We start from the raw sequence: 27,443 nt of genomic DNA, 5'->3' as shown, positions 1-27,443 counted from the left end.
GTCGGTAATGGCAGGTAATATATTGCAACAAATGTGGCAAAATATGCAGCAGTGCTTTCTTGTCATTTTTATAATCCAATGAGTGAATTCGTACACCTTCACTGTCACCGATAATTGCTTTTTTTCCCCTGTTGACCATTTAGGTATAAAGGATTTAATTAGTCCTAAATTGCAATTGACTAATTGAGCCTATCAAGCATGTCAGATTTGATTTATGACCTCTCTTATCTGTCCGTTAACTTGAAGTAGGAAAGATGGATGCCATAGTGTCGAAAATGAGGACAAAATACTGAGAAATTTACTCTTAGTTGCCAAGATAGTTTGTGTGTGCGTTCAGGGGATAATTCAATTAATTTAGGTTCTTTCACTTTAAAAACTTTTAAGTATTGGAGCAATACAAATACTATGAATGCAAAAAAAAACTAGAGTGGAAATTCAATTTTCAATTATATATCGTATAAGATTTAAAACACATTTTTGCTTTTAAGTAGAATAAAGAGAAAATAAATAATTATATTTTTTGTATTTAATGTTGCAACTTAACCATAGGCTATTATCTATGGTTTTCAAAAAAGCTTCTTTAATGTGCAATGTGAGTAATAAGTTTCCTATTTTCATATTAACCCAAAAATCATTTTCTGTAATTTTTAGAAATCTTAACTTTAAAATAAAGCATTTAAAATGCTTTAATTTCTCTTCCATTTGTTATGTCTTTTATTTTTATAAAAAACAAAGACATGCATGGTATGCTGATTGGACACTCAATTGCCCCTAGGTATGAGTGAGTGCGAATGGTTGTCTGTCTGCTTGTGCTCTGCGATCGGCTGGCCACCGATACAGGGTGTCCCCCGCCTCTGGCCCGAAGTCAGCTGGGATAGGCTCCAGCACCCCCTTGGACCTTAGTGAGGATAAAGCTTTGTATTCACCCAATGCTTTTTGATGTACTCTATACCCTATTTTCCACACTATAGGGTGGAACTAAAAGGTAAATTTAATCAAAATCCAGCAGTGCCCATTATAATCCAATGTGTTTTATAGATTGATCAACATTGGTTGATCATTGTATCCAATTCCACTTGGCACAGCTCAATTTAGTTGGCACATTACACATCTCCAAACCACTACTACTATTACTACTATTACAGCTCCATCTGATGGATGTATAAAACAATATCCTACTACCACGACCACCACCTATCACCACCTTTGCTACTAATACTGCATTTTATAATCCGACACGCCTTATATGTGCAACACATTTTAAGATAGGCCATTCATTGAAGGTGCACTTTATAATGCAGAAAATAAGCTTTGTTATTGAAAATTCAGGCAGTAATGCGTTAAAAGACACAAACACACAATCCTATTTAAGCGGCCAAGCCCACACAGCTATTACTTTCCATTTAAAGTAGTCTTCATTTTAGTAGCTCCCCTATATTTTGGGGGTTAAAGAATTAATGACCCCAATTAAGAACAGGCCAGGATTATGAGGAATATAAAAAGAAGCACAAAGATGAAATCGTGCTTGTTATTTACATATTGGAGGCAAATTATGCAAAAGTTTCTTACATCTCTGTCCAGAACCCGGCCAGTACTGTTAAGATAGAGCCTCTGACGCGTTGGTTCCAGTATGACCCAGTAGTCATAGTTGTCCAGTAAAGTTAACCAGATGGTTCGGCCCGGGTCCTGCGCACGTCCATTGATCTGCATGTTTTCCACCAAAACAGTGCCTGAAAAAAAATGGAAAGTACAATTAGGAAGGGTGGCAGGGTAAAGAAGGGTATTCATGTTTTAGTCCCGTTGACAATGAGAGATGTCCACTCATGTTGGGTCCAATGATGTTCGTTAAATGTTTTTTTTCCACAAGAAGACGTCCATTCTAACCCATTTGAACTGGGAGGCGCTGGCAGCGAATACATATTTGTTCATTCGCAGTGAACGAATGTTCAATTATTTGCTGCTACAGTAATCCCTCAAATATCGTGGTTAATGTAGACCAGACATGGCCACGATAATTGAAAAATCGCGAAGTAGGGTCATCCCTATTATAACTTTTTTTCTTCTTCAGTGCTGAATTCTATTAGCAAAACTGGCTTCTGCTTATGAGTTTCAGCATGGATTTTCACATTTTTATGAACTTTAAAAAAATAATATTTTTTTTCAATAATTAATAGCAGAAAAAATCGTGAAGTTGTGAATTTGCAATAAGTGAAGACGCGATAATCGAGGGATTACTGTACAACTCCCAGTTCAAATGGATTGGACGTCTAGAATTGTTAATGATAGACAATGAGTTAACAGCAATAGAATTTAAATCAAATTGAATCAAGTCGGGCTGGCAATTATTGAAGATACTTGGTTGACAACAAATGATTAATTGTATAAAGTTCGAAGAGCTCCCCTTTTGCCAAAATGAAGGTCCTTAACTCAGTGTAACATGGTTTCTTGGTACCAAATTGAATATATTATGATGACAAAGCAGTGACTTAGTCTAGCTTTTTAAAGTGAATCTCCTCAACTCACACCTAAATGATTCATTATATGATAAGGTAAAGCACAACAATATATGTTGGCGGAAAAGTATTACTTTTGGTAAAATAAAGCTTTTCAACTCAAGGTTCCCCGGAAATGATTATATGACGGCAGCAAAGCACTGCTTTGGTCAAAATAGAGCTCTTCAACTCAGTTCAGCATTGGTTCCTTGGCACCAAAATGATATGACTGTGGCAAAGTACTACTTTGATCCAAATAATTTTCTTTAAATCGCTTCAACGTGTTTCCCTAGCACCAAAATCATTATCTGATGGGGTCAAATCACTATCTTTATCAAACTGAAGCTTCTCAAACTTGAGGCAACAAGATGCTAACAACTGCAACAAAGAAACATAAACATAGGAGCATTTATTGGGAAGGGTTCTTGTCGAAAACCCTTAGACTCGCTTGCTTGAAGGCGGCCAGCACATTGACGGTCACGCAAACCTTGTAATTACTATTGATTGAACTTGGCCACTAGACTGCCACCTTCTAAGACGACCCTTCCATCCTCCTCCGGCTGTTCATCACAAAATGACTTTTTTGGCGTGATTAGTACATGAATGGAAAAAAATGCGACTAACCACAACAATGAAAACAGACAAAACATCATAATTATATTTTGATATATTCCCAGTAATGCTGGAAAGCAGTTATTTAAGTACTTGCCTGACTGTGCTCAACATGTAAACACAATCACAATACAATTATATGTAATACTTAAGTACCATTCAGCAGGACATTCATAACCTGCAATCAAGCAATTATTCTTCATTCTATTCAAAATGAATTCATATTTTTTCCGAGGTGCAGTTGAATGAACCAAACGAACCCTTTCATGCATGAATGATGTTTTTTTAATTACATTTATATAGGTGAGTGTTTTGGAGACCCCATTAAACATTCAATTTTAGTATTAGTGTCGCCCGCAGAATTTTTTCATGGACATTACAAAAGTCAGTTTTGGATCATATCTGACTTCCATACTAAAATATAACATTTCCAGCAAAGATATGGATGACATCAGTTCTCATGGCCAGTCTATGAAAGCAACATGTCTTCACATAGCAACCATTGACATTGGCCTAACTGCTGTCAACATTATACACGAGTCGAGTCAACTATTGAATGCACTCATTATACATGGAGTCATTTAGAGCAGAGAAGAACAATTCAGCGTATCCACGAAATTTATGGCGCACCAGAGACAAACAAGGAGAGAGACGAGTTTGAACGACACCTGTGAGGATTGAGGTACTGGAGATTTAATGCACTTTTACGTTTCTGTGTGCACATAGATTTCCCCACATAAAGGGGTCGTATAAACGTGGAATTAAAATAACAGTAACACGTGACTTTTGCGTAAAATCTTTGCCATTTAAACGCAACCTAAAAGCCATCTATTCCCAGCAAACATTTATTTATTTGTCATTCCTTTCAAATCCTTGACATAAATGAATCAACTTGTGTGTTTGGACAATAAACAGCATTGGTTTTACGCAGTATACTGCCAAGAAAGTTTCTAAAAGAAGCAATTACATAGGATGCCTCTTTTATCACCTGGCTTTCTTTTGATTTGGTTGTCCTGAGCAGACTTCTTTGTAAGAAAAAGTAACACCTGCATGACACAATCAAGTTTTGTGCAGCAGACGGCTAATAGGATTTTTGGGATAGTTTGTAATGGCCAGACTGCTAACGTCTCCTCTCGCTTCCAAAGTTGTATATAACAGGGACCCACAAGACATACTGATGTGCAAACTAAACACATTTTGCCAAAAATTAGGAGTGTGTAGAGTCTTTATATCCACTGGGAAAGCAGTTCCAATTTTGCCAATTTTACACTGGTGAGTCACATACCTGCAATTTTTCTGTCATGCCCCTACAAGTCATAGGTTGAGCTTACAATTCTGGTCAAGTCGTTGGCAGAACTTTATGACTTCTGCACATTTATCTCACAGTACTAGCCTTTGTTGCAAAATCAGGTCACTGAGGACAGAGGAAAATTTAGTGCAGGCAACATCTGCTTCCCTGAGCAATTTCAAAGCAGCACACTTAACTCATACACTACCATTGAGAGTGATTGACTTCACATAGGTACATTTGAACTGTGATGGTTGGCATTGAGTGATCTTGTTTCTTTTTTTATCGTCGATTTTTGCTGTGTTTACTTTTCCTTATAAATTAATTGTTTTATTGTCGGTTTATATATTTTTCTCTGACTAAATTGTTTTCCACATACCTACTGACGAAAATGTTGGTAACATTCAACGGTGCCCACAAAAAATCTCCATTGGCTCTATATGTATTCAATTAGGAAAATGTTGTTTTTGCCTTTAAAATATTATTTTGCATAATTTCCAACATTCACATAATTACTGATCCCATTTACACCACTTGACTAGCTAGGCTTGCCCCAAGAGTGTTGTAAAATGGCAGTTTTTTATGTGCACTATGCTTGCCTCAAATTGTATTTCAGTATTTGCAGTAAGTACTGAGCTGTAAAAAAAATGTCAAGTGCTTATCGGAAAATGAGAGTAAGTTTTCAATAAGTTATTGTAGACATACCATTCTCCGACTACAGACTTGTTGCAGTTATTACTTGTGAGTGAGTGGAGAATTCTTAAACCAATATTTTTTCTCAAGTAGCATATGAATCAGACAGGAGGATTTGACGTTGCTATACAAACTAATAAAATTGGGATGCGTCTTGAAAACGTAATTAAATTCTATGGCCTAAAGTAGAAAAGGTCAGGATTGTGCTGCACTAGTATCCGGGGCCTTTCGCAGCTTCCAATTCAGAGACGTCATTTTGATTTACAGCCTGGAGCCGCTCTATTGATAATAAATGTCAGACAGACTTTGCCGCTTCGGCGAGAGTTGTCTTGAAAGACATCCAAAGTATCAGAACAAGCTGTTGTTATTTTACTAATAGGTCAGTGTCTGTGGTGTGGAAATTATGAAAGTTATATAGAAGAGTTTTGAAACAGATCCTTTTAGGTAAAAGTTGGACAGCACATGTGAAAAGGGGCATTCAATGACCTTCCCAAGTACATAGTAGCGAAAGAAAAACAACACTTGTCCTCATGATACAGGAATGACTAAGTAGTCACCGGCTACTCTAGTGAACATCCCAAGTGGTAAAAATAGCATCCGGATAAAATTCCATTAGAGCCTCAATTTGGCGCGCCGTTTTCACACGATGAACTCGGCAGTGCTTCATGTCAAGAGAGTTTAGTGTTTTCAGAAAGAATGTCAGACAAAATGCTTTTTGGAGGGTGCAAATGTGAAGGAAAACAACTGAAAATAAGTCGACCCTGTAGGCTGTACCCCTCAACAAATCAAGGACTACCAAAAACAATACATTAACAATGAACTTGTAATTATTTTGGTATATTTAATGCAAAAGTAAATAAGATGAGTTATGTTTTTGACAATGGCAATGACAACATATTTTTCCTTCCACTACAAATTCATTTTGCACAACTACAAGTTACCTTATCCCAACTATGCACCAAGTAGATCACGCTACAAGAAAAAAAATGTTTCTGCAATGAAGGGATTTTTTGCTATAGCTCCAATCTGATTGTGCGCTACAACATGTTGCCTTTAACAACTACAAGTTGCACTTGCTGGAACAACAAGTTCATTTTGCATCAAAATAAGTCAGTCAGAATCAAATTTTGTACAAGAAAACTGTCTCCACAATGAAGTCATTTTTATACAATTACAATTAAATTTCATCCCGGAGTGCATGGGTGGGTTTTCTCCAGGTACTTAAGTATTTTCCCACATCCAGCGAATACATTCTAGGCTGATTGAACACTTCAAATTGTCCGTAGATAGGAGTGTGTGCGCAAAAGGTTGTCTCATTGTGCCTGTGTCTGTAAAAAGCATACCGAGTCACTTTAGTCATGGAACTCATCTTTTGTGTATTACGTTTAGATTATACTGTCCCCTAATGGCCAATACACAGGCATCCCATCAAATTTGTACAAACAGATGTATTCTATTGACCCTGACTAAAACCCCACAGAAATGAAGTCACTAGCGCCCCTTGGAAAAACTGAGAAAACAACCCTTGATAATCATTTTGAACAACTCCTGCTGGAAAAGTACACAAATGAAACCCAGATGGAAGCAGGTATATGCAACAGATGGATGATGCTAAACAGCCAAGCTTGCCTCCCAAAACGAGTAATGTGGGCAGAACACACCAGCGAGATTAGCTGCTTTTGCGAGGTTTTGTTTTGTGGCTGCAGAAAGCATGAAATAAACGAGTAGGATTTCCATTGAGAACTGTTTAAATGCACATAATGAGTCCAGTGAACATTACAAAACCACCTCTTTCTCCCAAGGATGTTGAGGATAAGCTCAAATTGAATTATGGGCAATTACCCGGGCCATTTATCCACACAATACAGCATAATTGTGCTCCTTTTATTTGCATGCATATTCAACAAAAAAAGACACCTTGCAGGATAATTAAGGTCTCGTCCACACCGAAATACATTACCGCCATCCACAGCAAAATAAATCGAGTTATCGGGAGCCACGAGGCATTTAAATTAGTCTTTCATTGTTAGTAGTAGGCGGCCCAGTGGACGAGTAGTTAGCACGTAGGCTTTACTGTCCTGTGATCGAGAGTTCAATCCCTAGTTCAAATGTGTCAAATGATCCTTTTCTAAACAAGTTTATCACTGGTATCCGCTGAATTTGAAGTGGGAAGGGCTGACAGTGAATGAACGTACGAGGAAAAGAAAAATATGATGAAATATTATGTATCATTATGACCAAAATGTACCCACCAATTAGTGTAACATGAGTACACAACCAATCCATTTGGAATGGACGTCTAGTGCTGCTGATGGCAGCCAAACGGTTAACCAGTTTATGACCAATCCATGATTATTATTACTTAACAGTCATGTGATAATGCAGAGATCTAGTATTAAAAGAAAAAATATTTAAAACATGGTATTTCTGCAGTAACGACACCGGCCAATACCACACACCCGGATATGGGAATTGACAGCCAATGGTATCGTATCACACTATTTTTAAAAAAAAAAAGACTTACCCCCGCGTTCTTACTTTGCGCTAATCCACTAGGAGCAGGTGTTGCGCGCTAATCCGTTTTTTCAGATCCCCTCTAATTACATATTGATGACCACGCAATCATCCTATCAGGATGTGATCATACAGATTAACACACGGCGCCTGCAAATAGGGGAACTTGTTCCATATTTAATGAGACACCTGGGTGAAATGATAAGAAGCTCGATAAACAGTGCGTCAGTCGCATTGTCATGTTCCCTTTTTCACTTTTTTTCTACGTGCAAACCTGTCTCGCCGTATATTTTGCAAATGAAGCACATAAGAGGTTGTTTTGCTCCACACAAGCAAAACGGGCACTTCAAAGCCAGCTGTCTGCACCCTACCTTGTTTATGTACACTTCAGAAAAACAAGAATATGAAACAATATTCAGATACATGCATAGGATAGGATAGAACAGATGAATTAACTAATTGCGTGCCATTCACAGCAAGACACATTAAATCCATTTGAACTGGGATAGCTGGCATTGCATGATCATTTATTGGCGGCATTGACAGCAATAGACATCCAATTCAGATAGGTGGAATGTCTATCACTGTCAGAGTAAAGTGTATTAAAAAATAGTCTCTCGACGATAGAATCTGCAAATTTTCACTTAAACTAAGCTACCATTTTGACTCCCACACTGTATTTTTCATTGTCTTCTATATGCAAGTGTTAAAACTAAATAAACACACTAACTCTCATGGGCTCTTCAGAGAATATATTTAAGTTGATGCTGAACAACAAAGTGGGAGAAGTTTGTTTTTCCCTTCCAACGATCTGTGCTCTTTAGTTTTTTGTTATCGACAGTTGTATGTGACGAAATTCCTTTTCATTTAAAAACACAAAAATGGTTGACACTCCCTTTGACAAGACCTTCTCTTGTTTTGTTGTTTTCCCCTTTGAATTTTTTGGTTTTATTCCTTGTTTTGATTTAGAAAGGTTTTTATTTCTGACTTCAGAGAAAGCCTGAGCAATAAGGAGGAGATCTCGCTGTTGAGGAGTTCAAATGACGCACGCCATGGTTAATTTATCGAGGCCGTCGCTTCAGGTGCGAAACATATACGCGCCTAAAAGCCTTCTATAGGCTCCTTTTTGTTTATGCTGCCAAGCAAATAATGAGATAAGCAATTTAACAGATAACATCAGTGGATTTCAGCACGAAAGGATAATTTGCTTGATTAGGTCTCATAAACCAGGTTGGGTTTTCCAGCTCTTATCTTGTCTCTGCAAATTTTTTGATTTGTATCTACCTACTGCCCCCAGTACACGCCGTCCGCGAAAAGCAAACGAGTAAAATTATTTGAGTTTGAGAGAAGTCCATTTAGGGCCTAGATAATGAGTGCATTTGAAGGCCAACAGGCGATTAGCTCATTGGCTTCCACTGATGGTGCGAGATTATTGTCTGGGCATTTATATACGTGTAGACGAAGAGAGATTTGAGGTGGAATTTGCCTTGATTGCAGTTTTATAAGATTGCAAGATGCCATTCAAAAACAGTTTGATATTGATGTGTTTTATTGCAACCTATATTATAAAACTAAATGCAGAAGAGAAAATACAAATATGTATCCTTTTCCGAACTCATTAACTGCCAACATAGGTCCTATATTATGAGTTGTGGTAGTACGAAGGAAATTGACCTTGAGAGCGCCTATTGAAGGCAAGAATACCCAATTTTATTTAACTGGGAGGGGCCGACATCATTCGATCAGACGCCCATCCATGTAAGAAACTTAAAGACACTCACTTGATGTCTTTCCCTACTTGACTCGGGAGTGCCCAGAGTTAAATCCGACCTCATGTCATTAAAATGGCACACTGGGGTAAAAGAGAGATCATTATTACCAGGCAACCTGTCTTAAAAGGCCTCTTTTTCCCTTCCACAGCAGATGGCCACTGGGTTATCTTGAGTATTCAAAGGTCTCCAGGCAGTTCTGAAATCTAACTAGTTGAAACAATTAATGAGATGAGGTGGATATCCGGATCGCCACAGACTCGTTATCTTCTCCTCAATTTCCTCCCATCACCAACACAATTAGGCTTCTTCTCGCTGATTATTACTTGAACTTTGCATTTTTACCTGCTTACAGACTGTAATGTTGGTATTATTCTTTTTTACTTTAGAGTTGTAATGAATGCTGACAAGAATTGGATTACGCTGGGTAAGTATTTTTTGTTGTTGGTGTTTTTCTTTTTAATGGTGGTTTCCTAATTTTGATGCAGAATCCAAAACATATTCAATTTTTTTTCAGTTGCTGTTTTCTTAAGAAATATGAAAAATACGATACTCAACATTTTAAAGGGTGACTAGTTTTGGACATTAAAAAACATAATTACTAGTTATTTAGTTAGGATTATCTTATTATTTCGTTTACATGAATATTACTTATTTGTTTGTAAATTAATAGCATGAGAGTTAAAACAAAAATGACTGCTCAACTCTTTGTTAGGCAAGTAACAATGTTTGCTATTACAAAAAAATTCAAATATTAATTTAAGAAATTTTAATCTTAAACATTTTGTTAATGAAAAGTTCAATAAGTAAAATGTGAATAAAAACAGATCATCAAAAAAGATAAAAATAATTCTACTCATTATATAGTTTAGAGCTGAGAATGAGACTACTTTTTACTTTAAAAATGTTAATTTCATTTCATCTCATTTTCTGAACCGCTTCATCCTCATTAGGGTCACGGGGGTGCTGGAGCCTATCCCAGCTGACTCCGGGCCAGAGGCGGGGGACACCCTGAATCGGTGGCCAGCCGATCGCAATAAAAAATTTAATGTTATTGATTATTATACATTTTTATAAGGATTTCTTAATAAACATTATAGTTGATTCCAATTAATTTGCATCTTCCCCCTTCTAATTTTTTTGCTTGTTTTATGAAAATGTTCAAACAAGAAACAGGCTGGGATTCTATCACCTTCAATGGAGTAACGAGTCGCATTTGTTCCCAAGGCAACCACTTCCCAAATTGTAGCCATAATTCTTAACCCATTGGCAACTATTGATGGCGCTCGATGGCGAATCCATTTGAAGCGGTAGGCCTAGCAGCAAAGGAACATTTGTTCCTTTGAATATCTACTAGTGATACACTCATTACAATTGACAGCAGAAGATAGATTGGACGCATGTCATAGTCAAAGGCACGGTAAGTGATAATGCCCATGTGCATGCAGTACGTGAATTCCCAACAGCTCGTATGGACACATTTTGGGAAATAAAATTCTAACAAAAGATTGATTTAGTTGTTTATTTTCACACCTAAGAGCTGAGCGGGCCCTCCCAGGTCTCAGCTATTCTTAATCAAGCAATTAAAAAATCAATTTTCCGTAATGTATCCCCTCTAATTACGGTCTAAATATGCTACATTAGGGATGCAGGGACCATTAAATAAAGAAAATGATTATTAGAGGAACGTAGACGTTACTACCTGCATTGGAAGCTAAACAGTTCATTTCATATGTGGACGGTCAGTTCATGTAAATATCGGAGATGGTTACCTTGGAAAAACATGGCGACAAACATAATTGGCCAAATCCCTCTACAAAAACGGTCCTACTGTTCAAAGTAAATTAACTCATTGGCTGCCATTGACGGTGATAAATTTCATTGAACAAAAACGACAATGAATACATTTCGATTCCACTGACGGCATTAGATAATTAATTTGTTAGAACTAAGAGGACTGATAGTAAACAATCATGTTTCAATGCCATTGACATGATGGCCGTCCAATACATTTGAACTGGGAGGCGCTTGCAGCTATTAAATTAAATGACATGGAAAAACTGATTTTTTGTTGATTATACTAAAAAAATGGCTCAATTTGCAGTGCCAGGTCACACGTGTGTTAATGGAAGATAGCAGTATCTTACAATAGCATACTGTGGAGTTTGTACAGTATGGTGCTTTCAATTTACCTTTCTGCGTGCGTGCGTGTATTCATGCCTGCGTGGGTGGGTTTTGCGCTAATCCTTCGCTCATAAAGTACTCATTTACCTTTCGGCGTCTTTTTATTTTCCTCAGCGAACGCGATGAAACGACCTGCCGTCCGTCCTCGCCGTAATGGGATGTAAAACAGGCCGAGGCGACGTTATTGGCCAAAGCAATTATCCCTCTAAATGTCTTTCATCTGGTCTTGGGAGAACCGGTGGCGCACAATAAGGGTGCGTCCTTGTGCAGGCCTTCCGTAATCACCGATTTTAATACCACCGTAAAAAGGAAAGCAAACACAATCACCTGAGTGTAATTATTGTAATCCCACCGGTGGATTGCTTTGGAGTGAGTTTGCTCACCCAAATTGTTTTCACTTTTATTTCACTTTCATTGCAGAAACTAGGGAGGCGATTTGTTTCAATTGTGTGGGAGGGATAGTTGATTAATTGTGTCTTGCAGGTAAATCGGAGTGCACCACTTGCTCGCAGCCTGTTATTATTATTTTTTTTAACTCAATGGCTAAAGTTCAACATGGTGTTGTTTCAGAGAAAAGGGCTCTTTTAAACTAATGGTGCAACCCAGGCATGTCCAAACTGCGCCCCACTGCCCAGATTCTATCAGCCCGTAACAAATTAGGAAAATATCTTTCAGCACGGCACACATCAGCTAGAATTTAGTCTACGTTCTGTCACATTTCTCAGTCTTAACACCAGATGGTGCTGATATAGAGGAGTATATGGAATATATACAATAAATGCGACAAATAGGGGGGGAAAGAAAAACAAGAGGTGAATGATCCAAATCAAAACACTGCTGTCCATCTGATATAGTCTGTGTCATCCAAAATTATTTTTACCTAACCGCCACAGTTGAGAAAAAAAGTTTTAATTGGATTCCATAGAAAATGCATGCAAGGCATTGTTTGACCCACTAATCAAAATTTTGATTATTACAAAAACTACTACTACCACCACCACCACCACCACCACTACTACTACTACTACTACCACTACTACTACTATTACTACTACCAGCACCAGCACCACCACTACTACTACTACTACTACCACCACCACTACTAGTACTATCACCACCACTACCACCACTACTACTACTACCACCACTACTACTACTACGAATACTACTACCACCAGTACCACCGGTACTATTACTATTACTACTACTACTGCTACCACCACCACCGCTACTATTACTATTACTACTATTACTACTACTACTACCACCACTACCACCGCTACTATTACTACTATTACTACTACTACTACTACTACCACCACTACCACCGCTACTATTACTACTATTACTACTACTACTACTACTACTACTTTCTTGAAATATTCAAAATACGTTCAACATGTAAATGAAACGGATTGGGTGCCTGCATTTTTTTGTTTTCTTGGGTTACCTATGTATTTAACATGTCTTTAATAAACCTTAACATTTAGCTGTACAAAAAAATAGTTTGAGTGTACACAAATTTTATCCCACTACCGCAAACGTGAACGCTTATTTTCTTTCAATCTGACAGCCTTAACAAGCTTCCCTGACTCAACCCACCCCCCTCATTAAACTCAGTTAATGCTAATCCCTCCAGGGGACGCACACAAACACACGCACACGCCTGTGCTATCAAGTGTGCCATGTTGCACACATACTGTATGACGCCGTGTAACACCATCTGCACATGTGGTTTGCCAGCCTGTCTGAAAAGGTAGCGTGCCGCCTAGGGTGGAAACGTGGCAGGTTATTACATACCGTTGGGGCTCTCCTCGTCAATGGTCACGATAGTAGCTGGGGGGCCGGGCCGGGAAAGTTTGCATTCTGTTGAAAGATGAGAAATAGTCAGTTTTGGTGACAATATATGTTAAGAAACTACAAAACAACAGCAATAAAACATGTAACCCTGTTTAATTACAGTAAAAAAAAAAACATGTGGCACATTAAAACTATTCAGCCTATAAATAACCGCATTACAAAATGGAAGGATGGAAGGATGTTCCAAATATTTGATTATTTTTGCCCAATTACTAAAGAATTTTACGTCAGTTAATTATATTGATGGCAGCCCAGCGGCCGAGTTGTTAGCGCGCCGCCTCACAGTTCTAAGGTCAAGAGTTTGATGCCAGGTTGGTCCTCACTGTGTGGAGTTTGCATGTTTTCCCCAGGCTTGTGTGGGTTGTCTTTGGGTACTCTGGTTTCCTCCCACATCCCAGAAACATGCAGGATAGGCTAGTTGAATACTCTAAATTGCCCTTAGGTAAGATAGTGAGTGTGAATGGGTGTCCGTGCATGGCTACCCATTCAGGGTGTCCCCCACCTGATGCATGTAGTTACCTGGGATAGGCTCCAGCACCCCCGTGACCCTTGTGAGGAACCTTGTGAGGATAAACGGTTCCGAAAATTAATTAATTAATGAATAATTAAATTATGTTGTGACTAGTAGTCGCCCAAACCAAAATTTATAGTAGGAATTGGATTGGATCTTCAAATAAAATAAACATTTATTTTCTTTTTTTATCGCTTCTTTTAGATCAACAACTTATTGCCTCATTTAAAAAAGTTTAATTGAAAAGACGTTTTTGTTTTCTCCAAATTTATTAGCTTCAGCTCCATTTATGGACTCACCCAAAATGGCTTACATTAAACTTGGGAGGTTTAACCGTAGAGTATATTATGTGTAAGTGGGGTGGAAAAAACACACAAGAAAACAGACTAATTGGAGTGCAGGTCGTACAAAACAGGCGACAGACATCAAGTGTGGACAATGAGACAGCGACAAGCAGGTCACAGCATTGGCGAAAACAAAACAAAAAACAAAAGTGGGGAATTTTACAGATGGAGATCACGTCGGGCAAGACGTGCAATGATGGGGCGGCAGACGGGGGTGGAAACTGAAAGAGAGGAGCCCTCTTACCCTCATATTGCCAGTCTGAAGAGGTTAGTGGAGCCAGTGAGAAGAAGGGCAAAATCATGAAAGAAAAGCATGAACATAAAGATCATTAGAAAGATGAGCAGTTATTAGAAGGAAAAAAGAGGCGAAACATTGGAGAAATGCATTATTGCAACACATTTACTCCTGCTACCAGGCTGATAGCGTCGTATGAGATAGAGGCTGCGTTAGAAACATGAATCAATTTCAACACTGGAGTGAAATCAGAATTTGGTGTTGCTTTTAGAAGGAGGGGACAGTTGTAAGGCCTTCTATCGACATGTTGGTTTTGTGGAAGTAGGCTGACATAAGTTAATGTCAAAGAAAAATGTTGGTTATCGGGGTTCGATTTAAACAAAAGCTGTGCTTTGACTCCAATATTATGCCTCTCGATGAAATCTAGTCTAAGTCTAAGAGGAATTTCATTGAGGAAAAAAGTGCTTTGCTACCAATTGTTGCAGTTGTTGGTGTTTTCAGTTATGTTTAACGATTTCCAAAGTCATGACGTTTTAATGAATAAAGATTGTGCTTGGTTTGTTGCATTGTGGTATCTGTTTTGAGAGTTGTGAAGTTGTCGAAAAAAAAGTAATGCTTGAGGACTATATTGGTTTTGTGGAGTGTTGTTGATCCAAGTTGGAGTTTCCTTTAGACAAAACTAGTGATTTGGCACCATTTTCTTGCACCTTGGTGTTACTATGTCATTTCACTATTTAGAGATAAACGTACTTTTGGAACAAAACCACGAATCCACCGCAGCCCTCTAGTATGGACACCCCTGGTGTTTGGAATCGTTTTTCCCACTTGAGGGTTTTTCTTATTTCCAGACAAAAATAGTCTTTAGGCACCACCTTGAGGCACCCTAATGATGAAAAATTACCAAGATGAGTAGTGCCTTACTACATTTTTTGTGGCTTTTGAGGGATTTGAAGGGGATTGTTTCGCACCATTGACATCGTACAATCCATTTGCACTGGGAGAGTCAAATGAGCAAATCATCCGTCTCGTCTTACATACGGGCATGTCACGTTAGAAGCCGTCAGCTGGTGGGTCAGCGGCACCGCATTACAGTTGCAGTTTACGGTTTCGCTAGCTCTCAACAACTGTGCACCTGTCGCAGGTACGAGCAGGTATAGCACCGTTACATGAAATATGCATGGCGATAGCATTTCAATCAAGAGCAAAGGACGAACGGACACTTAGACATCTAACTGACGTTTAAATTCCTTTGTTCAGAAGCGGCACGGATAATTCTTGGAGTACGTCCGTCGTTCCCACTTTGGGTAGGATGATAATTAGGCAAGCTTTCTACGGAAATGAAAGCGAACGTATTCGGTAATAGGTGCAAATTGAAGCCGCTAAATAGATAACTGTGGCTGAAGGCTGGAAGAATAAACAAGAGTCTGCATCTAAAATGCTGGTATGCTAATGTGGTCTGGAAATAGATGCAGCCTGAGTGGGGGGGTGCAAATGTGAGAGTCAGAAGTGGTGTTATGCTCAAGATCAAACTATCCCACTGAGACTAGATCGAAAAGAGATCAAGAATAAATACCAGGACCATCGAATTACATTTAAAAAAATGAATACATATATGATTTAGGTTGAGGTCATTAACAGGGATGATGGAATGCTCAAACAAATTTTTCAATGTATACATATTTTTTTATCAAGTAACACAGTATAGGGCTCACTTTTCTTTTCTAGGTCATGAGAATAAAGAGTTATTTATTTTTTATTCTTTTTAATTGTATTTTTACCTCCGCCAGTATCTGAAATCAATGGAAGGTGGGCGTTATGTATTCGGTTTGGTATGTCTGTATGTTTGTGTTGAAGATAACTGTTGGAATAATGATTCAAACCTTTTAAATCATTATTAGTAATATTTAATTAAAAAAGGAAAAACATCTTTCAACAAACTCTGCTTACAACTTGCAAGGAGATGCAATGTGACGCCGTCTTAGTCCCCAGTGCATTCTGACGAGCTGCATACTCTTCGGTACATTTAGCGGCACATAACCAAAACATTCAAAGGTAATCTGATTTAAACAATTGCCATTGAAAGAAAAACACCTGCGTAAGAATTTGCAGTATGAGCATAATAATTTCTTTATAAGGTAAACTGCCGGTGTCCCAGACAAAACAATTTATGAGTCCTTCGTAGATCTCCCAGTAAACAGTCCTTGGAGGGTGAGGTGTTATGTCAACAAGCTGGAGCCAGCAGGGTGACCTCGAGTTTGTCCCAGTCTTATACAAAAGTAATTAAAATGCCTTATTACTTATTAAAAATGCTTACAACACATATAGAATATTCCATAATAATTCTAACAACGGAAGAGATTATCATGAAACTTTCAGTGTGTCTATTAAATGAAAGGCATGAGGTGATCAAATTTAGGGGTCATGAGTTAAGAAGTCAGAAGGTTGATAATAGGAATTTCATGATAACACATTAGCCTATTTTAATTCAAATTTCCAGGGTAGGTCAAATGATGAAGAGGCGTCAAAGGTCAGAGGAAGAAGTAAATACAGATCAAAATAACGTATTGTAATCTCATTTCTTGAGGTCAAATACACACAATATTGTATCAAATAGATTGAAAAGAACAAAAACCAACAGTGGCGAATATCACAGAATTGGTGATTTACTTCACATCAAAATCATCAAAAGTGTCCTCAATTGGCCGTAGTTTTTTCTTCCAAATAGTTAGAAGTCTTTATTGGATTATGTTTATTATTTATTTTTAAGGCAGCCAAGAGAAAATGATAAATATGCCACAGAAAAAGAAAAAAAATTAACTCATCTGCTGCCTTTGGTGGATTGCTACAATGCCTTCCAGGTCCAAATAGATTGGACGTCTAGCCGCGCCAATAGCAGTGAATAAGTTGAGTACCGAAACGTGCACATTTAACGACATTGTATTTTAGCAATGGCCGTTTATTTATATTACCCAGCGTGTCTTGAAATATACGTGAATGTCATTCAGCAGAGCGCAGACTTCCGCCAAGGGCAGTCATTTGGCGCCGCGTCAGATTGTAAACCTTCTCATACACACAAAAACACATCTTGCATATGAATTTGGGCAGTCGTGAAAAACAATATGTGGTCCTTTTAGAGCAGATGCTGAGGGAACGAAAGGTATAAGCGTTATCACAAGTGCCCTAGTGACGATAAAAATAAAAAAAACTAGGATAATAAAAAAACAGACGGGATTCTTTCGATAGTTGCTATAGATCATTTTACAGATTAGTTGATAATTAGCCATATAAATCACGCTATATGCCACTGCAATTAAAGTTGTAAAGGAAATAAGATTGGAATAAAAGAATAGATTAATATGATGTAACTACAGTTTTTATTGCTTCCACAGCAAAAGCAGATTTTTGCATGAATTATTAAATTAGTGAGTCTGCTCTTATTGAAATCTACAGGTCTGATTTGTTCTTTAACATGTAATAAATTAAGCCAAAATTGAACATTTAAAAGAAGGGAGACTACTGTGTTGAAAAAAACACGGTAGTTCTCCTCCTGTCGTGGCAAATTTAAATGGGGCTCGTAAAGCGCCTTTTTAATTCTCTTTTGAGTTAATTTACTCTGCTAAAAGGACTTGTTACACCAACTTAACCCCAGTGCAATTTCAAACCCTAACGTTTGGAGACAGTAGTGTCATTTCATTTTGAATACATAATAAAACTAGGTATTAGTTTCTATGTGTTTTATGTTCACATGATCATTGGCGGAGTACATAACAAAAATACGTATTAGCTACTGTGTGGTGTATGTTCGCATGATCATTGCCAAGGTTAACATGTAGCTTGTTAGCCTCTGTCTTTACTGATTGAAATGCAACAATGGTATTATAAGGCTGCAACCCAAAGGAGGGCAGCATTGTGAGCCCCATTTTTTTTACCCTGCTTAGAGGACAATTTTTGGCAACCAGTCTTACTTGATCCTTTGATAAAGAAAATCAGTGAAGCCCTTAAAAGGTAATCCGCAGATGACATCCAGTGCAACAAGGCAGAGCAACGTTCACTTCTGGTCAGTGACATTTAGTTGTTTTTCCGAACAAAATGTTTCCTTTCCCCCCTACTCTTGCCATTCAATTGCGTGTTCTTTCCTGTGGTTTCAAATGGAAAAGTAACCTTTTTAAGCAAGCGATAAATCAAAAACCCTCCCCTGCAGAGGTGTACAAGTTAAAATACAAATGTTATCACTCGTAGACGTCCATTCAATTTGAAATGGGGGGTCTTGGGGGAGCTTGGTGTAACAAGTGAACCGTTGTTCATTTGCTATATTGGTCTATTTTTGTAATTAAAGTCAATAAATAATTTAGAAAATAAATAAAGAACGGCCACAAATAATAAGAAATGAAAAATAATTCTGAAAAGTATTAATGATTTTTGTGTCTGGTAGAAAAATATATAGATTTTGAAGAGTCATAAAGTCATAAAAAGTTGATACTGCCGAGAATAAGTGATATCAGTCAAAAAGGAAACAAACCATTTCTTGTGACCTAAAAAAGTAATCGAACAAAGCCTAAGGGTTTGAAAGTAACTTTTTCTAACAATCCATTAACTTGGCCAGTTTTAGACAGAGAAAACAACAGAAATAACGAGGATGGTCCAACCGCCAGTATTCATAGTAAACAGCCGTAAACGTTCATAATACAGCCGTAAACACCTTTTCCCTCTTATATAAAAAATGCATCCCGCCTAGAGGAATATTGCATTTGGGGAATTAACACTTTGGACAGGATGTTCTCAATAAGATGTCATACAAACAGGTTAACGATAGGACTAATCCACATGGCAGCATGTGGGAAATAATTCAAGAGGGAAATTAAGATAAAAACGAGGAAAAAGCAGCAATCCGTGCGTCGGCTGCTGGCGGGCAGATGGCAGGTCATGACAAACAAGCGCTGTGGCTTATATTTGGGGGGTGGGTGTAATCACAGGATCAGACATCAAAAGACTTGCGTTATTACAGGTACACTCCATTAGTCTTCTTTCTTAAGACTAATTGATTCGGGACAATATCGAATATCAAAGTGAAAAGGGGCTTGGTTTGACGCTCAAATGGAAAATTTGAAAATGCAGTTCATAGATAAATTGTATGGGAACACTTTCGTGCTTGTCAATAAACTCCTATAGATTTTATGGCACTTTCTATTTTAATCAGACAGTGCTGGGTCACTTCCTATTCATTCTGATTCACTACCTGGTTATTCTGGGTTACTTCCTGATGATTTTATGTCACTTCATGTCAACTCTGACTGCCATTGACATCTATCGGGGTCCATAGGACTGACACATGATCATTGGCAAAGAAAGAGTAGATGGAGTAATCTATTGAATAATTTGGTGTAATCGCTAAATTTGATAGGTTATTTAGGTAGTTTACTGTGTGGTGGCACCTTAGCTCATTTGCTGCTATGCCATTCCAAATGGATTGGACGTCTATTGCTCTCATGGGTAGCCAATTAGTGAATTAGCTCATCGTGGCAGATTGGAGCTAGAATTCTTTTCAACTAAAGAGATGTAATCATAACAGAATAAAGATATTGCTGGCAAGATTAGGCTTTTGATCGACTAATTCTTTTTAGTGTCGTCTGTTTGTTAGTGTCGGCCAAGAATCCGATCTATGACACAACAGGCAATTTGAGCTTGTTCCACTCTGTGGTGGATAAATGGATGGATGACTGCATCAGCTGCTATCGACAGTGATAGAAGACCATTCGTTCATTTGGTGCCAACCCCCCGACTTCAAATGAATTGGATGTCTACTAAACCCATTTGACTAAAAGAGTTAAAAATCCACTTTGGTTTTCGAGAAAGAAGTGGAATCAATTCCCACTTGGTGGCGGTGTGATTGTGAGTGCGGATGGTTGTCTGTCTTTCTGTGCAACCAGTTCAGGGTGTAGTCCGCCTGACTCTGGCATAGACTCCAGCACCCCACGACCCTGACAAGGTAGTATGTCTACAAGTGAGAAACCAATTCAAATACACAGCAAAAGAATGAAAATTGGACATCTAATGGTAGCCAATGCGTTAAAAGTAGTTCTTAAGGAAATCTTGCCCCAGAAAGGCAGGTGGAGATTTGTCTGGAGCATTGCTGCCCTTAATTTGGCAGTTTAACGCACTTGGCACCCACAATAAAGTGATCGGCAGGTCAGGAAGCGGCTGGCAGTTGCTCTGACGACCAATCATCGCTAATGGCCATTAGGACACATTAAACATTGTTTGTTTGGTTTTATTCTCTGCCGTGGAGGATTAAATCGATGTGACTGCAACTCACAATTCATCCGTAGCTTTACATTTTTTTTTCATATGGTTTTACGGCTTGAGAAAGAAACATGAATTCATCAATGACCAATCCTTGTTATATGATTTGGAATTGGTCCACATTTACAATGAACTGAACTGCTGCTAACCTAAGAAAATGAATATGTTGTTTGCAGGCGATGATCCGTGATAAAAAATACAATGTCAGTCAATTGGGCGCATGCAAGGCCGTATGATAATGCAGGGCGATGAGGGCATCTTGAGCTCTGTGTAAACATGTCATTTTACCTCGTGGCAAGCTGAGAGGATCATAAATAGTAGCGCAGAGCTCATTATTACATTTGCCAACAGGGTATGCCCTCAGTCATGTGGGTATTCTCTGTTTATATACTCATAAAGCATAACCACCATGAAAGTAGAGCGATTGTTTTGGTTAGCCATGTTATAAACATGTATATTTAATGGGCGGAAAATTTCTTAAAAAAAAAAAATCTAATTGCGTCACGGCTTTTAATTCATTCATTTTGAATAAACATCTTTTAAATCACTTTTTTTACAGGGAGGCCAATTAATTTCATTTCAAAACAAAACAGTAGCAAAGCAATTACCTGGGCAAAGACCTTAAAGATCTTAAGTCCCATTTGGAAAAAAAAGTGCAAATCTTGTTTCTTTAAATGCTCATTGGAGAGACCTTAAACTCCAAGTAACCTTATAAAAATTATTTTATACTCTTGTTGGTCCCTGGCCTTTTTTCGCCCATTTTGTGGGCAAATTATGTAAAGATTAACACAATGTATGTTAGGTGTGGGAACCTCTGGGTTACTCCAGATTTGATGCCATTTGCAATTATTATAACAATTATTGATGCACGGCAATTCAGGAAGTCAATTTACAATATTCTACGACACAACATTAAAGAAAAACAAGATTAATTGATTGGGTTTTTTTGTTTTTGTTTTTTCCACAGACGCAGACAATTTGTAAAAAGCTCTCCCTCACAGACTGTATATATTTCGGGCTGACATACTTTATTATTGCATGAGTGTCTTGACTCATTTCCTCCCCCTGACAACGACAGACATCCAATTCATTTCAAAGGAAAAGGCATGTCATTGAATGCTGCAACAGAGACTATTCTAATGGTAAATTTTGGCAGCAATCTGTTGGGTCCTTTATTTATCAATGTGCATAGTAAAATTTTACATGGAATTGAGCTGGCAATCTGTACGCTCGTGCGTCCAAGCAAGATTCTTTTGAAGGAACACAAGTCGGTCAACCTGCACAGATTTAAACACACTCGTTTCAGCAGATTGAAAGGCACGGCAGCTGCGTGCTGCTAATTGGTGGACGAGAGTGGCAGTGCAGCAACTTTTGTTCATTTCCAGCCAAAAAAGACTAAAACAAAAAAAAATGTGTAAAAGATAGTTTCAGACAGATTTGTATCAATACAAGAATTGTGCAATATAATATTGCAAAATATCTCAGAATCTTTTATTATTTTTAATTAATTAATCTGCATCTCTCTATAGAAGCTTTGTGTTTTGTTTCTGATCAGCAACAGCTCTTGGAAGCAAGACCTCCAATGCAGAGGAATCAAATCAGCCGCTTCCTCACCGCACGGCAAAAAATTGAATGGATCGATGCTAAGGCAGACAGCACCACATGGCTTCTTTTTGCATGCTGTCTCCACTGTTCCAAAGAAAGCTCAGACTTTTAATTGTCCATGGGTGTTTATTGTGAAGGGTCAAACTGGCAGTGCTATTGATTAAAGTATCAGATGGCGAAAGGTGCACATTAATTCCCACAGTATCACAATAGATCAAAAGATAGACAAGCGGATTTGCTTGTCTTCTACTTAGGCGTTTGTACGCCACCTAAATACATTTTTAATCACATTTAGAATAAATCCAGACTGCTAGATTCTCAAATTTGGTGGTTCTCAAAGTGTGGTATGAGTACAACCATTGGTAAATGTGCTCTCTCTAGTGGTACATAAAAGATTGACTGAATTAAATGTTTAAAGAACTTTTGTTAATCTAGTAGAGATCCGCTGTAGCCAATTGAAACATTTTTAGTAACAACCTTTTTATCTAAATACTAGTTGGCTGTCCTTGAGCACCCCCAGCCCGTCTGAGCGTATTAGTAGGTCAATTTAATATAGATATTTAATTGTTTTATATGAGGTATTATCATAATTGCCCTAATTAAATTTTATTTCATTGACCAGGCTAGCAAATTCTTAATGAGATACCGCACTACGTTTGGACAAAACCCAACGTTGCAATCACAGCACTGTCCATACGTGACGGCCTACCGAGAAGCTCCAGGTTTGGTCATTTAGGGGAACTCTGAGTACCTTTCTGCTCATCCTTTGCCCCCAGTGCTACCGAAGCTTGATTACAACCCAATGGCAGACCACTGTCAATTGAGCGCTCCCCATTTTTCTAAAGGCTGCTCTATCAAGACACAAGCAGCACATCTGTCCTCTAATCAGAAAATCCCTGAAATAGACAACCACTGCTGCTCAGAAATGTACAGAGAGTCACATGGCGGGAGCCTCCATAGAAATATCGACTAATCCACACATGACGCTCAGAAACCCGTAAAGCCTGGTGTGTGTTTGCATGCGGATTAAGCGTCTAGAGGGATTTAGGGGTGATTTAGGGGTGATGTATGGACACTGCGCATCTGGACAGAGTGCTCCGGAATGATGTTTGACCTTCCGTTGACGCTCGTTGAACTGTAGTCCATCTTTCCCAGCCACAGACGGTACTATACATCCAATTCAATTTGATTGGGAGGGATGGTCATCTTAATGGACAGTACTTTTTTGTATTTTTTTTTCTTCATCTTGTTTTTGGGCATTGTATTCAGGTTTTTAAATTATTTTAAATATCTTATGGGCTTCATTTCTCAATTTTAAGCATCTTTAACTTATTCTCTGCCATATAATTGACAGTAATAAACTTTTTTTTTTGTCCAGTGCCACTGACTTCGTTAAACGACTAAATGGATTGAAATTATACTTCTGTTCTGGCAGGCAAAGAGTTCTATATGAGAAAAAATTGAAGCTATTCACCGAGTAGGAAGGTCTATGTAATTCCTTGGTATACGGTCGATTGGTCGCCGGTCTTTTGGTCGCCGATCTTTTGGTCACCAGTCTTTTGGTCGCCCGGAAGGTTATTGATAATTACCATTTAAATTGTTGCTCAAATTCCCTAAATACAAACTGCGAATTACTATTTAGTCATACTTAATGCCCTAGTAATTATTAGGCTAAAGAAAAGCTCCACATTTCCCGGACTTTTATTGTTTTTTGTTGGAGAACTTGTTAAGACCCTGACTGACGTCCCTTCCTAAGGGGACAACTCATGTACATACAAACTCTTATACACTCACACGTCCGCTCAGTGAAACTGCTCATGGCCATTGTCGGCTTTTATTGATGCGTAGACCGTGTTGTTTTACCTTGTTTTGTTGCCGGTCTTTTGGTCGCCCGTTGTCGCGGTCGGGGCGACCAAAAGACCGCACACGAATTCCTCAGTTTCATCGTCATGAATAGCAGAATGGCAAAGTTACGGTTAAGTCTATCTAAAAACAGTTCATTTATGAAGCAACCTTGGTACCTCCAACACCCTTAATGACTTGAATTTTTTTTCTTTTTTTTTATCCGAAACATGTTCAAATATGTAATTGCCCTTAACTCAATTCTAATCATATCAGCAGTAGCGCAAAAGGCTAAAATGTGCCTTGTGGTGGGCCAAGGACAGAGATTTACAAGCGAGAAGACGCTGTATTGAGGGTGAAAAAAAAATCTGCCCAGTTAAACCAATATGGTTAGACCTTAAGAGCTCACATGGGCAATAACAGCCTGACTGACCTCATAAGTGCAAGAGGAGTTTGCGTTTGATTTCATTATAGGCCACACTAAAAACTTGTTAGGTGGCATGCTGGAAAAATGGCAAAATGTCACCAAATGACATCGCACATAACAAATGTGCACACTTGTGACAGGGTTACATCATTACACTTTTGGAATGGCAGGTGCTTTTGTTGGGCAGGAAGCATTGCTTCTCTCACACAATAATATTGGATGGCAGTGAAGCGAAATTACTAATAAAATTGTTTTCATTTGCATATGCTCTCCAGTTTTCTGTCAGGCAACAAGAAAAGCATGAAATTGCTGGCCAAGCACAAATTAAACTCCCACATATGCGGCAGAATTACAAAAATGAAGACATGAGTAAAAAAAAATTAAAAACACAATATTATTAGCGAGAATGGATGTGGTAATATAATGAGAATTAGTCATAATAGTTCAAATCCCATGAAACTGATGACAGCCAATGGAAAAAAGCGAATTAACCGAAGTTCAACCCTCCCTGTTCAAATGGTTTGGACGGTTGCGAGCAATAAACTCATTACAGCAGGAGGATGTTTTGACACCACACAATTGGACGTCTATCATTATCATCTCGGGAAAGTTGACAAACGCTATTTCTTGATGGCAGTATGAATAGCTGGTGTCCATCTTTGGTAAGGTAACCAGCATTTGGAAGCTAGATCTTGAAAAATTCATATTTCTCAGTATCAAGTTATTTCCGAGAATGCCATTCAACGGCTGTATCGCGACTGATAACAGTATTGTTGTAAGTGCAACACTCAGAGGATGACTGTCCACTTTTTCTACATCGGCCCGAAACGTTGCTCACACAAGCTAATGTCAAAGCACGCACTATAGCCATAATCATCTCTTCACCGTGACCAATCGGTGGCAGCCAGCCGGCCAGCGCTCTATCATAAGTTTCGGTGCTCTTACCGTCAGTGTCCTGGCCCCAGACAGCGTTTAGCCACGACAGGACAGCCATTCCCGTCAGCAGCCATCCGATAAAGCGGCGGCCCTGGCGCATCTTCTGTCAAGCCTTATTGCCTGCCAACCTAGAAGAAGAAAAGAGAGATTTTTTTCATTTGCCTCTCATGCTCCCGACCACACACAAACGCCTCTCCATCAGTACCCTGTCCCTTTTACTTTGAAGCACATTCACACTAGTGCTTTAGGATAAAGCTAGAAAATTGGTCCTGCTTCAATCCCAATACCACTTGTGCATTCTTCTGTGAAGTTTCGCTATACTAAAGAATCATTAAGATGTTGTTTTGGTCAGGGTTTAAGACTATATAAACAAACTAGATGTGATGTTTTTGTCAGCTCCGCAGATAAAACACATACCAAGTTGCAGGTGTGACAAAAGGGTGGCTTGTTCTAGTAGGCATGTTTTAAATCATTCTAGTGTTGTTACGATACTAATATTTTCAACTCAGTATCGATACTTTAGCATTTTCAATACAACATGGATTAATTTTTAATCAAGGCAAAGTTTCCTTACTGTATTTTTACTATTTCTTTCTTTCATTTATTCATTTTGCATATCCTCACAAGGGTTGATGGGGTGTGGTGGAGCCTATCCCAGCCGACTTCGGGCACGAAGCGGGAGACACCCTGAATTGTTGGCCAGCCAATCCCCAGACACAAGGAGATGGGCAACTATTCATGCTGATGCTTACACCTATAGGGGAAATTTAGAGTATTCTACCCTGTATGTTTTTGGGATGTGGAAGGAAACCGGAGTACTCTGGGAAAAACCACACATGCAAACTCCAAAGAGGAGGGTCTGGAATTAGTAATATGGGCAAATATTGTACTTGTTTATCAGAGACTGTTACTCCCTAGTTACAGGTACTGAAATAAAAAGATTTCACTTTAAACTGTTCTCTCCTTTGCCATTTTCCGTGACTTTCAAATTGACTTTTTCCACCACAGTCAGTGAATAATCCTAAATGCAACAACAGAATTCATAAAATCAGTTCCTGCCAACTTTGTTTTGACAATTGGCAAACAAAGAGAAAAAAATACCCTGAATACATTTGCAATGAGCTGCAACTAAGAATGTGAGCCAAGTCCATAATATCTCTCGCTCATTTTAAAATCTGCTGTGCATGCCACGTGACGGTGTTCCACACTGCCGAATCTTTACTGTCGGTTAAACTTTTTCCCTGCAAGTTCACAGCAGGCGGAGCTAATTCCCTCGTCAGAAAGTGACGGAGCGTGAGTCGGGGATCTTGCGATGACAGCATGATCGACCTTAAGTGCAGCACTTGGGGGAACACCGTGCACCATTTCCACCAATTCTTTCTTGTTATCCGCCACAGACGGCCAAACACAGTCGGAATGTGAACTTTTCTTAGGGTAGTCATTGAACTCATTACCTGTCGCTGACTGTGCTAGAAGTCCAATTTTTGAACTGGAGGGTTGGCATTCAAATTGGATTGAATTGCTGTTATTAGAAGTGAAACAGTCACTTAATGTTAGCCCTGTAAATCAAAATGGATTTGAGATCTAGCGCACTCAATGGCAGAAAATAAGTTAAAAACCAAATCAAACCTCACAGACTTATAGATCTTAATATGGTATCAAATGTTACCTTAAAAAATGAGTAGTTTAAGTTAGTGTTTTAACTATTTAAATGTTCCTAAAATATACTTATACTTTCAGGTTATGGGGAAATACTTTTTAAAATAAATTAGCCATGTTGATTTATTATGTTTTCTTTTTGTAGAAACGAAAATATAGAGGCAAGCGAATT

The 27,443-nt window shown here is 38.5% G+C and overlaps 1 protein-coding gene across 1 annotated transcript in view; it reads right to left on the bottom strand.

Annotated features, from left to right (window-relative positions):
• The window catches only part of LOC144084474 (protocadherin-15-like), a 154,605-nt gene that overhangs the window by 86,510 nt on the left and 40,652 nt on the right, over positions 1 to 27,443 (bottom strand). Inside the window, exons 4-7 of the mRNA XM_077612938.1 lie at positions 25,622 to 25,740; positions 14,512 to 14,526; positions 13,353 to 13,418; positions 1,570 to 1,730 (exon numbers count right to left, since the gene is read on the bottom strand). Coding sequence (XP_077469064.1) covers positions 1,570 to 1,730; positions 13,353 to 13,418; positions 14,512 to 14,526; positions 25,622 to 25,712 — 333 coding nt within the window. The 5' untranslated portion in view covers positions 25,713 to 25,740. The remainder of the gene's footprint in view (positions 1 to 1,569; positions 1,731 to 13,352; positions 13,419 to 14,511; positions 14,527 to 25,621; positions 25,741 to 27,443) is intronic.

Source organism: Stigmatopora argus, chromosome 11, assembly GCF_051989625.1.
Source record: "Stigmatopora argus isolate UIUO_Sarg chromosome 11, RoL_Sarg_1.0, whole genome shotgun sequence".
Classification (NCBI taxonomy): Eukaryota; Metazoa; Chordata; class Actinopteri; order Syngnathiformes; family Syngnathidae; genus Stigmatopora; species Stigmatopora argus.
This window is presented reverse-complemented; position numbering and strand designations above follow the sequence as displayed.